Source organism: Pelobates fuscus, chromosome 1, assembly GCF_036172605.1.
Source record: "Pelobates fuscus isolate aPelFus1 chromosome 1, aPelFus1.pri, whole genome shotgun sequence".
In the NCBI taxonomy this organism is placed as follows: domain Eukaryota; kingdom Metazoa; phylum Chordata; class Amphibia; order Anura; family Pelobatidae; genus Pelobates; species Pelobates fuscus.
This window is the reverse complement of record NC_086317.1, coordinates 27,135,155-27,149,336: the sequence shown is the minus strand read 5'-3', so window position 1 is coordinate 27,149,336 and position 14,182 is coordinate 27,135,155. Positions and strand designations below refer to the sequence as shown.

Here is a 14,182-nt window from a genome sequence, read left to right as displayed (position 1 = left end):
TTTTATTCAACCCATTTTGTAGATAAAAAAAAACAAAACAAAAAAAACACATGTAAAGACAGGGATGAAGATGTCAAGGTTGTACAGTACTAAAAAAGTATAGAGATGTATGGTAAAAAAAAAAAAAAAAGTAGGAACGTTTTCTTCGCCGAAGAACTGAACAACTGTGTTATCACTTGGAAATAAACTGAAACAAACATTCTTCATTATGGTACATAACTAACTAGGCATTTCACAAATTACATAAAATGTGTAATATGGAGAAGCCAAATACCAACCAACAATTCAGTCTTTCACATTTTTAACAAACGTTTTCTTTTTCAGGTTTGCAATATACTATTCAAAAGTTAAGATTCCCATATTTGTTATTGCTACAGATAACGAATAATAATAATAATACAAAAAACCATCATCATGAATTATATCATTAATCAAACCATTTAGTCCAAACTAGCGGCAGATGGGAGGTTCCCATCCAGTAACTTCAAAACCAAAATCCTTGCACAAGATCAACCTAGAAACAGAAAAGCATTCTATATTTTTTGTTTTTAGATTATGGACTGAGAGAGCAGGGTTGGTACCTATTCGTGCATGTTGACTAAGTCACAAACGTCAAAGAATCATTAGGCAGTTTCCATTAATACTCAGACTCAGCTAAAATCAGGTGTCAAATGCTTTCGAGATGCTCTGCTAAGTGCCGATACAATTTCCAACAACATAATATCTTATTTTGAAGTTTAGCACCAGGGATCAGAGGTCTTTAATTGTGTGTCTGCTCATGGCTCCACAAACTGAAAGCAGTTTTAAAGGTCCTGTGACAAAGTTTACACATGAACTGTCGTTTAAATGTCAGGGCTGAAAGCGGTGGGGCATGGTAGAAGAGGCTGTCAGACTCTTGAGGAGAAAACCTTTTTTCTGGAGTGTTCCTTTTCTCTGGAAATGTTGTACTGCTTTCTGGTTCTATAGGCTGGATTTTAGGCAGAGGTGGTGGTGGTGGGGGAACAGGTGGTGGTGATGGGGAGCTCACAGGAGCAGATGCTTCTGGTTCTTTGAAAGAAGATTCTTCACCTTGTGACATATGTGACTGAAAATGACTCCAAAGGCGAAAGTTTGTGCGGAAAGCTTTGTTGCACACATGACAAATGAAAGGTTTGACAGAGCATAGAAGCTCTTGGTGTCGTTCCAAATGCTTGTGGACAGTGAAAATTTTTCCACATTTCTCACATGACCACATGCCACCTTCAGAGTCGGACATGCCTTCTTTAGGTCTATAGCTGGAGTCGGGATCATTTTCCATATCATCTGAAGGTTCTTCCTTGATCTGAAATCTTTTTGAAATGCTCAGATCTTCAGGAAGACAATTAGAATCCTCAGAATCAAAGTTCATATGTTCAGATGAGTCGCTGTAAACACCATCTTCCTTTGAAGCAAGGAAGTTATTCATTTTGCTAGATTCTGGTAAAGACAGTCTTCTTTGTGAAATATTTATTTCTCCATTTCGATCGATCAGAGGTAAAGACAAGTTTTCTGTTGGAGCCATCGTGTTTTGATTATGAACCTCAACCTGATGACGCCAAATGCTGAAAGACGATTTAAATGTACGCATGCACTCAAGACATGTGAGCTTTTTATATTCACACCTGGTTTCATGTTCGGTTTTCAGCTCAGGGGTAGTGAATCGAAGACTACAGTATGGACACAACGTTGCATTCCTACACATCCGTTCATGATTACCTTGTTCAACAAAAGATGACAATTTTGTATTGCAAAGTCGGCAGTGAAATACATCTTTGCTTTCCACTGGACTCTTCGGGGGCGTAGGTTCTTTAGACCTTAACGCCTTATTTCCATACATTAGTTTGTCCCCTGGGTGCATCTTACAATGCTGTTTAAACTGAGAGAGAAAACGATAGGATTTCCCACAGTAGTTACAAATAAAGGAGGCTTTGGCTCTTGACCTTAGACTTCTCTTTAGGGCTTGTGCTTGACTACTTGAAGATCCTTGATAACCCGATTTTCCTCTACGCAGTTTGAATATTAGTGCTTTTTTGATCTCTCGTTCTCTGACAATGTCAATCAATTTTCTTTGAAATTTTTCATCCAAAACTCCATGAGCGCTTGAAGAGGGAGATGGATTTTTTATGATTCCATGTTGTGTCTGACAATGTGTCCACACCTTAAAATTTGTGTGAAATCGTTTGTTACAAATATCACAAGCGTATGGTTTTTCAGGGTTATGGTACATGTTAACATGACGGTGAAGGCCAGCAGTTGATCGAAATATTTTAAGGCAATGCTTGCATTTAAATTTTCGATTTTGCCTGATTTCCTGTGTTTCACTGCTAACCTCTTTGCTGTCATCGGAGTCTGAGAAATCCTCATAAGGATGGGTGGGTCCTTCAAAGTTGGCATTGTACTCTGGAGAACTGTTTTGTTTCATCTTTACTCTTCTTGAAGGTAATGTTCTTCTTTCAGGATGGGACTTTCTTTTTGCTTGGGGTCGGCTTAAATTAGGGCTTGCCACAGATTTAGCATTTAAATCCCTATTCTTTACTTGTGAAGAATCTCCTACGGTAACCCTGATTATTTCTGATGGTTCAGAAGCAGGGCTTCTGGGCTCTGTTTTTATGTGTACATCCTTTTCAAATGCAGCCTCCAAAGAAGCAGACCGAGAGAATCTAAATGACTTTATATGGGCCGCATTCTCCTGTGCAATCTCTAGCATGTCTGCTTCTCCTTTTATTGATGCTCTTTGGGTAGATGCCTCCTCTTTTAAGGAGTCTTTTACTGGTTGTGCCCCCTGTAAAGGTTGCAAACCAACATTTTGTGAGTAAGTAGGGACTTGACTATCCATAGACAGAGATCTCCGGAGGAGACTTTTGACAAGTGGGCCACTACGATCAATACTTTGAGTTGCTGACTCAGCAGAAGGGACAACAAGTCCTAGTTTAGAGTAATAAAGAAGGTTTCTCTCTTCTTTTTTCTGAACGGTTTCTTTTCCTGATCTCTGCAAGGAGTAAGGTGATTCCGTTGAACAAACAGAGGATGGTCCAGGTACCACTTTTTTCTTCAACATGTCAGACGAGCTTCCTCTTGTAAAAGGCACGCTTGAAGTTGGTTGATCCTCTCCTGAATCTTCAGACTCTGATTTTTTGGACAAATTGACATTTCTTTTCAACCAACCGCTTGAACTTTGATCACTGGAGACATTGGGCAGTCCTCTCCAACTTCTTTCAGACAGTAGCAAACTGTTCATTGGGTCAGCTGGCCGTGAATGTTGCTTAGTAGTACCTGCCTTTCCTTGTGTAGACGATGGAGGCTTGCAAGACTGTCTTTTGTCAGGTTGCCCGTGACCAGTATCTCTACTTTGAGATTCGCTTCTGCTTTGACAAACAATAACACTTCTTTGTTGAGATCCATTTTCGTCTTCCTCTTGAAAAGCAGTCTTTTTATTTGGACATTGAGAAAAGGGTGCTTGTGGGGTTTTGGAAAGTATATTGGTTAAGAAGGTGATACCGAGACTATAACCCAGTTCCTGTACAGCTGCAAGGCTGCCTTTCTCTGCAAACAATGAGGAGGAGTAAATGTAATTCAATACATTATCAAATGCATCTGCTTCACAAAAGTCTAGCTGAAATACATTTTGTGACTCATTGCCTTTATCGGTGAACAGACTGTGAAAATATTCACTGCTTGCAGCTAGTACGTTTTTGTGAGCGCGAAATTTCTGGTCCCCTACGATCAAAATGACATCACAAAGTTGTCCTTTCATACGCTCCTCGTTTAAAGAGCTTAAGAGAGAAATTGCATGTGCCGGATTTATGTAATGTAGAAGTCCTCCTTCCATTGTGATAATGTATCTATAAGAGAAATAATGATAAATCATTAAAATCAAAGTATAAAAATAAATCAAGATGGCAAAAGCACATTTTTTTTTATTTTCTAAGCAACATAATGCATAGAGCTTTTACATAGGGGGAAAATAAATAAATAAATAAATAATCAGAGAAGTACGGTAAGTGTGTTTTTTTTAATTGTTTTTTTAAGGCACTAAAATAAAATACAAATTTCAAACAAAAACCAACCCACAATAACCCCCCCCCCCCCCCCCCCCCTATTGAAATACACTGATGGCATTACTTAATTATTGTATAGTCTTTTTTTTTTTTTAACAGACCCTTTTTGGAGGTGACACTAAATTGTCAGAGAGTTACTTTCAAAGCCCAAACCCACGAGAAATGTAAATGTTTGCACAAACCAAATAATCCTCAAACATAGTTCTGCACCGATCAAGCTTATACTTAGGGAATTGTAGTTATATATTTTTTTTCTTTGAACACACCGGACAGGAGTTAAAAATTAAGTTCTGTTTCAGAGGCAATAGAGAAGTTCTGATACTCATTTTAAATGGTTAAATGGCATTACTCAATGCTTTCCTATGGGGATATTTTTTGACACTGGACTCCGTGAGGACGCCCAGTGTCAAATAAGTGTGATTTTCGCGGAAAAGCGGCCTCTAGTGGCTGTCAGGGAGACAGCCACTATAGGCTGCATTAAGCCTGTTTCTCTGAAACTGCTATGTTTTTAGCTGCAGGGTTAAAACTGGCACCCAGACCACTTTATTGAGCTGAAGTGGTCTTGGTGCCTATAGTGATCCTTCAAGCATGGAAAGCTAATAAGTACAGTTAAGTGCCAAATGGCACAAGATGACTAGCTTCTAAACTTTTTTAAACAGCTACTAGAACCAGATAATTTGTTAAACCCTGCTGAAGACAACATAAAGCAAAGACAGGATATTTCTCCGTTTTTTTTCTACTGCTTCTGTTAGCTCCACAGAGCGAATGGACATAGCAAGTGCGCTAAGCTAGAGCCCCTAGAGCCCAGCTGTTGCAATTTAGCAGAGCTATTTTACAGCTCATTGGGAAACATAGGAAAGCAGTGTGCGAACTCACGGCTCCAGCACAGAGACTTCTCAATGTGACAGCTGTTGCAATTTAGCAGAGCTATTTTCCAAACAAATTTAAACAGAGCAATGCTACAATTGAAAATTACACAAACAGCTCAATACAGTTGCAATTTAGTTGATAGTGGCTGAAGCAAATTTCAGAAACTTTATTAGAAATATTAAAGAGAATGAGCCGTATAAAGCATGTAGTGAACAGAACCACGCCACTCTTTCTAAGTAACAAAATCTCATTTGTACAAGAGTCAACTGAGGGGATCCATGTCACGGCGCTGGAGGGAGTACACGGAACTAAGGGCCAATGACAGAGCCCATGGAGCTTGACTAAAGCTCGATCTTTTGTCAACCTTCCAGTTATACATAAAGAAAAGAAGTCCATATTTTTCCCTATGTATAATAAAAATAAGCATAATTTTGGGGGAAGAAACATAAATAAATTTTTTTTTTTAAAAAGTGACAGATCTGCTTTAAATTCTCAATGGCAGAAAATTGTACACCGAAGCTGCTTCATTAAAGGGACACTCCGTTCGCTATAACAACTTCAGGTAAAGTAACATACCTTTTCCAAGCAAGTATTATGAATGGGGAGTCACTGATTTACTGATGAGAGCATAGCCTGGCGGCACTCCGCGTTTCCCCTAAACGGAGATTCAGAAGCCGCTTCTGAGAACTGGCGTTGGAGGCTCACGTTGGGGTTACTGTTTGAGAACAGTTTAACCCCTTATGGTAAGAGTGCGCCCAGGGTCTCCCGGAACCATAACAACTTAATTCAGGTGAAGTGGTTATGGTGCCTAGAGTTGTTTTGGTGCTTACAGTGTTTGGCAACAAGATCTCCAGCTGGTGCAGCCATTTCTATAGATAAAAAAAAAAAAATGTTTTTTTTCTTTTACATATTCAGCAATTATTTGTAATGTTTTTTTTTTCTTTTTAACGTTTTTATTTCTTTATAAATAGTGTGTCTGTGTCAGGGATAACCCCTCCCCAAGCTACATTGGACTACAATACCCGTGAAGCTCAGGGAGCCGCGCTGGGCTGGAGAGCCAATGGCCGGCCAGCTCACTGACACGCGGCCCAGGCCCCGCCCTGACCACGAGCCCCGCACACGTCACGGAGGAGAACATTCCATCCGCGCGCTGGCGGCTGAGGTCACACGCGGGGCAGTGCGCAGGCGCGGGGCAGCCAATGACAGCACGTCACCTGACCAGCGCGAGGCTACATTAAGTGCGCAGGCGCAGTCGGCCGCCATGTTGGAGCGAAGGATCATGCGGCGCATGCGCAGGCGCACGTCGTGCCACAGAAGGGTGTGTGTGTGTGTGTGTTCGTTCGTTGGAGGAGGATGAGGGGGGGGCTGATAGGCAGGCGAGCAGCAGCCTCCGCTCTGAGGGCACGGCGCGCGGACACGGAGAGATCGCCTCACAGTTACGTCAGATGGAGCTGGGGGGTTAGGGGGGGACACGCACTCAGCCCACTCACCTCCCCGATTGGCCAACCCCGGGACCGGATACTCTCTCTCTCCGTCAGCAATTCGTCAGGTCACCGGCGCGCGCCTGCTGCCGTGATTCCATCCATCTTGAATTTGACGTCATCCCACACCAGGGATGAGGTCATCGCACGGAGCGCTCGTCACGTGCGCGGCGTTCCGATTGGACGGAGCTCCAGGGGGCGGGAAAGCAGGGGGGAGGGGCCAAGAGAGACTCGCTGAGTGCGATATACCGGGGACCAGACAGTCTGAGAGACTGGGGGATAACAGACACTGTGTGAGACAGAGAGACTGGGGGGATAACAGACACTGTGTGAGACAGAGAGACTGGGGGGATAACAGACACTGTGTGAGACAGAGAGACTGGGGGGATAACAGACACTGTGTGAGACAGAGAGACTGGGGGGATAACAGACACTGTGTGAGAGAGAGAGACTGGGGGGATAACAGACACTGTGTGAGAGAGAGAGACTGGGGGGATAACAGACACTGTGTGAGAGAGAGAGACTGGGGGGATAACAGACACTGTGTGAGAGAGAGACTGGGGGGATAACAGACACTGTGTGAGAGAGAGACTGGGGGGATAACAGACACTGTGTGAGAGAGAGACTGGGGGGATAACAGACACTGTGTGAGAGAGAGACTGGGGGGATAACAGACACTGTGTGAGAGAGAGAGAGACTGGGGGGATAACAGACACTGTGTGAGAGAGAGACTGGGGGGATAACAGACACTGTGTGAGAGAGAGAGACTGGGGGATAACAGACACTGTGTGAGAGAGAGAGACTGGGGGGATAACAGACACTGTGTGAGAGAGAGACTGGGGGGATAACAGACGCTGTGTGAGAGACTGGGGGGATAACACACTGTGTGAGAGACTGGGGGTATAACAGACACTGTGTGAGAGAGACTGGGGGGATAACACACTGTGTGAGAGAGACTGGGGGGATAACAGACACTGTGTGAGAGAGAGACTGGGGGATAACAGACACTGTGTGAGAGAGACTGGGGGATAACAGACACTGTGTGAGAGAGAGACTGGGGGATAGCAGACACTGTGTGAGAGAGACTGGGGGGATAGCAGACACTGTGTGAGAGAGACTGGGGGGATAGCAGACACTGTGTGAGAGAGACTGGGGGGATAGCAGACACTGTGTCTGAGAGACTGGGGGGATAACAGACACTGTGTGGGGGAGAGACTGGGGGGATAACAGATACTGTGTGGGAAAGAGACTGTGGGGATAAGACACTGGGAGAGAGACTGGGGGGATAAGACACTGTGTGAGAGAGACTGGGGGGATAACAGACACTGTGTGAGAGAGACTGGGGGGATAACACACTGTGTGAGAGAGACTGGGGGGATAACAGACACTGTGAGAGAGACTGTGGGGATAACAGACACTGTGTGAGAGACTGGGGGGATAACAGACACTGTGTGAGAGACTGGGGGGGATAACAGACACTGTGAGAGACTGTGGGGATAACAGACACTGTGTGAGAGACTGGGGGATAACAGACACTGTGTGAGAGACTGGGGGGATAACAGACACTGTGTGAGAGACTGGGGGGATAACAGACACTGTGTGAGAGACTGGGGGGATAACAGACACTGTGTGAGAGAGACTGGGGGGATAACACACTGTGTGAGAGAGACTGGGGGGATAACAGACACTGTGAGAGAGACTGGGGGGATAACAGACACTGTGAGAGAGACTGGGGGGATAACAGACACTGTGAGAGACGGGGGGATAACAGACACTGTGTGAGAGACTGGGGGGGATAACAGACACTGTGTGAGAGAGACTGGGGGGATAACACACTGTGTGAGAGAGACTGGGGGGATAACAGACACTGTGAGAGAGACTGGGGGGATAACAGACACTGAGAGACGGGGGGATAACAGACACTGTTTGAGAGACTGGGGGGGATAACAGACACTGTGTGAGAGACTGGGGGGGGATAACAGACACTGTGAGAGACTGTGGGGATAACAGACACTGTGTGAGAGACTGGGGGGATAACAGACACTGTGTGAGAGACTGGGGGGATAACAGACACTGTGTGAGAGACTGGGGGGATAACAGACACTGTGTGAGAGACTGGGGGGATAACAGACACTGTGTGAGAGACTGGGGGATAACAGACGCTGTGTGAGAGACTGGGGGGATAACACTGTGTGAGAGACTGGGGGGATAACAGACACTGTGAGAGAGACTGGGGGGATAACACACTGTGTGTGAGAGAGACTGGGGGGATAACACACTGTGTGTGAGAGAGACTGGGGGGATAACACACTGTGTGTGAGAGAGAGAGACTGGGGGGATAACAGACACTGTGTGAGAGAGAGAGACTGGGGGGATAACAGACACTGTGTGAGAGAGAGAGACTGGAGGGATAACAGACACTGTGTGAGAGAGAGAGACTGGGGGGATAACAGACGCTGTGTGAGAGAGAGACTGGGGGGATAACAGACGCTGTGTGAGAGACTGGGGGTATAACACACTGTGTGAGAGACTGGGGGTATAACACACTGTGTGAGAGACTGGGGGTATAACACACTGTGTGAGAGAGACTGGGGGGATAACAGACACTGTGTGAGAGAGACTGGGGGGATAACAGACACTGTGTGAGAGAGACTGGGGGGATAACAGACACTGTGTGAGAGAGACTGGGGGATAGCAGACACTGTGTGAGAGAGACTGGGGGGATAGCAGACACTGTGTGAGAGAGACTGGGGGGATAGCAGACACTGTGTGAGAGAGACTGGGGGGATAGCAGACACTGTGTCTGAGAGACTGGGGGGGATAACAGACACTGTGTCTGAGAGACTGGGGGGGATAACAGACACTGTGTGGGGGAGAGACTGGGGGGATAACAGATACTGTGTGGGAAAGAGACTGTGGGGATAAGACACTGGGAGAGAGACTGGGGGGATAAGACACTGTGTGAGAGAGACTGGGGGGGATAACAGACACTGTGTGAGAGAGACTGGGGGGATAACACACTGTGTGAGAGAGACTGGGGGGATAACAGACACTGTGAGAGAGACTGTGGGGATAACAGACACTGTGTGAGAGACTGGGGGGGATAACAGACACTGTGTGAGAGACTGGGGGGGATAACAGACACTGTGAGAGACTGTGGGGATAACAGACACTGTGTGAGAGACTGGGGGATAACAGACACTGTGTGAGAGACTGGGGGGATAACAGACACTGTGTGAGAGACTGGGGGGATAACAGACACTGTGTGAGAGACTGGGGGGATAACAGACACTGTGTGAGAGAGACTGGGGGGATAACACACTGTGTGAGAGAGACTGGGGGGATAACAGACACTGTGAGAGAGACTGGGGGGATAACAGACACTGTGAGAGAGACTGGGGGGATAACAGACACTGTGAGAGACGGGGGGATAACAGACACTGTGTGAGAGACTGGGGGGGATAACAGACACTGTGTGAGAGAGACTGGGGGGATAACACACTGTGTGAGAGAGACTGGGGGGATAACAGACACTGTGAGAGAGACTGGGGGGATAACAGACACTGAGAGACGGGGGGATAACAGACACTGTTTGAGAGACTGGGGGGGATAACAGACACTGTGTGAGAGACTGGGGGGGGATAACAGACACTGTGAGAGACTGTGGGGATAACAGACACTGTGTGAGAGACTGGGGGGATAACAGACACTGTGTGAGAGACTGGGGGGATAACAGACACTGTGTGAGAGACTGGGGGGATAACAGACACTGTGTGAGAGACTGGGGGGATAACAGACACTGTGTGAGAGACTGGGGGATAACAGACGCTGTGTGAGAGACTGGGGGGATAACACTGTGTGAGAGACTTGGGGGGATAACAGACACTGTGAGAGAGACTGGGGGGATAACACACTGTGTGTGAGAGAGACTGGGGGGATAACACACTGTGTGTGAGAGAGACTGGGGGGATAACACACTGTGTGTGAGAGAGACTGGGGGGATAACAGACACTGTGTGTGAGAGACTGGGGGGATAACAGACACTGTGTGTGAGAGAGACTGGGGGATAGCAGACACTGTGTTAGAGACTGGGGGATAACAGACACTGTGTGAGAGACTGGGGGATAGCAGACACTGTGTGAGAGAGAGACTGGGGGGATAACATACACTGTGTGAGAGAGAGACTGGGGGGATAACAGACACTGTGAGAGAGAGACTGGGGGGATAACAGACACTGTGTGAGAGACTGGGGGATAGCAGACACTGTGTGAGAGAGAGACTGGGGGGATAACACACTGTGTGTGTGAGAGAGACTGGGGGGATAACAGATACTGTGTGGGAGAGAGACTGGGGGGATAACAGATACTGTGTGGGAGAGACTGGGGGGATAACAGATACTGTGTGGGAGAGAGACTGGGGGGATAAGACACTGGGAGAGAGACTGGGGGGATAAGACACTGTGAGAGAGACTGGGGGGATAACAGACACTGTGTGAGAGACTGGGGGGATAACAGACACTGTGTGAGAGACTGGGGGGATAACAGACACTGTGAGAGACTGGGGGGATAACAGACACTGTGTGAGAGATTGGGGGGATAACAGACACTGTGTGAGAGACTGGGGGGATAACACACTGTGTGAGAGACTGGGGGGATAACAGACGCTGTGTGAGAGACTGGGGGTATAACACACTGTGTGAGAGAGACTGGGGGGATAACACACAGAGACTGGGGGGATAACACACAGAGACTGGGGGGGATAACAGACACTGTGTGAGAGACTGGGGGGATAACACACTGTGTGTGTGAGAGACTGGGGGGATAACACACTGTGTGTGAGAGAGACTGGGGGGATAAGACACTGGGAGAGAGACTGGGGGGATAAGACACTGGGAGAGAGACTGGGGGGATAAGACACTGTGTGAGAGAGACTGGGGGGATAACAGACACTGTGTGAGAGACTGGGGGGGATAACAGACACTGTGTGAAAGACTGGGGGGATAACAGACACTGTGTGAGAGACTGGGGGGGATAACAGACACTGTGAGAGACTGGGGGGATAACAGACGCTGTGTGAGAGACTTGGGGGGATAACACTGTGTGAGAGAGACTTGGGGGGATAACAGACACTGTGTGAGAGAGACTGGGGGGATAACACACTGTGTGTGAGAGAGACTGGGGGGATAACACACTGTGTGTGAGAGAGACTGGGGGGATAACAGACACTGTGTGTGAGAGAGACTGGGGGATAGCAGACACTGTGTTAGAGACTGGGGGATAGCAGACACTGTGTGAGAGACTGGGGGATAGCAGACACTGTGTGAGAGAGAGACTGGGGGGATAACAGACACTGTGTGAGAGAGAGACTGGGGGGATAACACACTGTGTGTGTGAGAGAGACTGGGGGGGATATCAGACACTGTGTGGGAGAGAGACTGGGGGGATAACAGATACTGTGTGGGAGAGAGACTGGGGGGATAACAGATACTGTGTGGGAGAGAGACTGGGGGGATAAGACACTGGGAGAGAGACTGGGGGGATAAGACACTGTGTGAGAGAGACTGGGGGGGATAACAGACACTGTGTGAGAGACTGGGGGGGATAACAGACACTGTGTGAGAGACTGGGGGGATAACACACTGTGTGAGAGACTGGGGGGATAACACACTGTGTGAGAGACTGGGGGGATAACAGACGCTGTGTGAGAGACTGGGGGTATAACACACTGTGTGAGAGAGACTGGGGGGATAACACACAGAGACTGGGGGGATAACACACAGAGACTGGGGGGATAACAGACACTGTGTGAGAGAGACTGGGGGGATAACACACAGAGACTGGGGGGATAACAGACACTGTGTGAGAGAGACTGGGGGGATAACACACTGTGTGTGAGAGAGACTGGGGGGATAACACACTGTGTGTGAGAGAGACTGGGGGGGATAACAGACACTGTGTGTGAGAGAGACTGGGGGATAGCAGACACTGTGTTAGAGACTGGGGGATAGCAGACACTGTGTTAGAGACTGGGGGATAGCAGACACTGTGTGAGAGACTGGGGGATAGCAGACACTGTGTGAGAGAGAGACTGGGGGGATAACATACACTGTGTGAGAGAGAGACTGGGGGGATAACACACTGTGTGTGTGAGAGAGACTGGGGGGATAACAGACACTGTGTGAGAGATTGGGGGGATAACAGACACTGTGTGAGAGACTGGGGGGATAACACACTGTGTGAGAGACTGGGGGGATAACACACTGTGTGAGAGACTGGGGGGATAACACACTGTGTGAGAGACTGGGGGGATAACACACAGAGACTGGGGGGGATAACAGACACTGTGTGTGAGAGACTGGGGGGATAACACACTGTGTGTGTGAGAGACTGGGGGGATAACACACTGTGTGTGTGAGAGACTGGGGGGATAACACACTGTGTGTGAGAGAGACTGGGGGGATAAGACACTGGGAGAGAGACTGGGGGGATAAGACACTGGGAGAGAGACTGGGGGGATAAGACACTGTGAGAGAGACTGGGGGGATAAGACACTGTGTGAGAGACTGGGGGGGATAACAGACACTGTGTGAGAGACTGGGGGGATAACAGACGCTGTGTGAGAGACTGGGGGGATAACACTGTGTGAGAGAGACTTGGGGGGATAACAGACACTGTGTGAGAGAGACTGGGGGGATAACACACTGTGTGTGAGAGAGACTGGGGGGATAACACACTGTGTGTGAGAGAGACTGGGGGGATAACACACTGTGTGTGAGAGAGACTGGGGGGATAACACACTGTGTGTGAGAGAGACTGGGGGGATAACACACTGTGTGTGAGAGAGACTGGGGGGATAACACACTGTGTGTGAGAGAGACTGGGGGGATAACACACTGTGTGTGAGAGAGACTGGGGGGATAACAGACACTGTGTGTGAGAGAGACTGGGGGATAGCAGACACTGTGTTAGAGACTGGGGGATAGCAGACACTGTGTGAGAGACTGGGGGATAGCAGACACTGTGTGAGAGAGAGACTGGGGGGATAACATACACTGTGTGAGAGAGAGACTGGGGGGATAACACACTGTGTGTGTGAGAGAGACTGGGGGGATAACAGATACTGTGTGGGAGAGACTGGGGGGATAACAGATACTGTGTGGGAGAGAGACTGGGGGGATAAGACACTGGGAGAGAGACTGGGGGGATAAGACACTGTGAGAGAGACTGGGGGGGATAACAGACACTGTGAGACTGGGGGGGATAACAGACACTGTGAGAGACTGGGGGGATAACAGACACTGTGTGAGAGACTGGGGGGATAACAGACACTGTGTGAGAGATTGGGGGGATAACAGACACTGTGAGAGACTGGGGGGATAACACACTGTGTGAGAGACTGGGGGGATAACAGACGCTGTGTGAGAGACTGGGGGTATAACACACTGTGTGAGAGAGACTGGGGGGATGACACACAGAGACTGGGGGGGATAACAGACACTGTGTGTGAGAGACTGGGGGGATAACACACTGTGTGTGAGAGACTGGGGGGATAACACACTGTGTGTGAGAGAGACTGGGGGGATAAGACACTGGGAGAGAGACTGCGGGATAAGACACTGGGAGAGAGACTGGGGGGATAAGACACTGTGTGAGAGAGACTGGGGGGATAACAGACACTGTGTGAGAGAGACTGGGGGGATAACAGACACTGTGTGAGAGAGACTGGGGGGATAACAGACACTGTGTGAGAGACTGG

General features: G+C 48.0%; 1 protein-coding gene across 1 annotated transcript; it reads right to left on the bottom strand.

The window, feature by feature from the left end:
* ZBTB21 (zinc finger and BTB domain containing 21) lies at positions 1-6,565 on the bottom strand. Its single transcript, XM_063446957.1, has 2 exons — positions 6,437-6,565; positions 1-3,860 (listed from the first exon to the last, which is right to left on the bottom strand). Exon 2 carries the CDS (start codon positions 3,845-3,847, stop codon positions 761-763), a length of 3,087 nt encoding a protein of 1,028 aa, XP_063303027.1. The 5' UTR covers positions 3,848-3,860; positions 6,437-6,565; the 3' UTR covers positions 1-760.
* Between the last annotated feature and the right edge of the window lie 7,617 nt (positions 6,566-14,182).

Coding starts and splice junctions, on each gene's coding strand:
- ZBTB21 (XM_063446957.1), bottom strand. CDS start 3,847: ATGGAAGGAGGACTTCTACATTACATAAATCCGGCACATGCAATTTCT.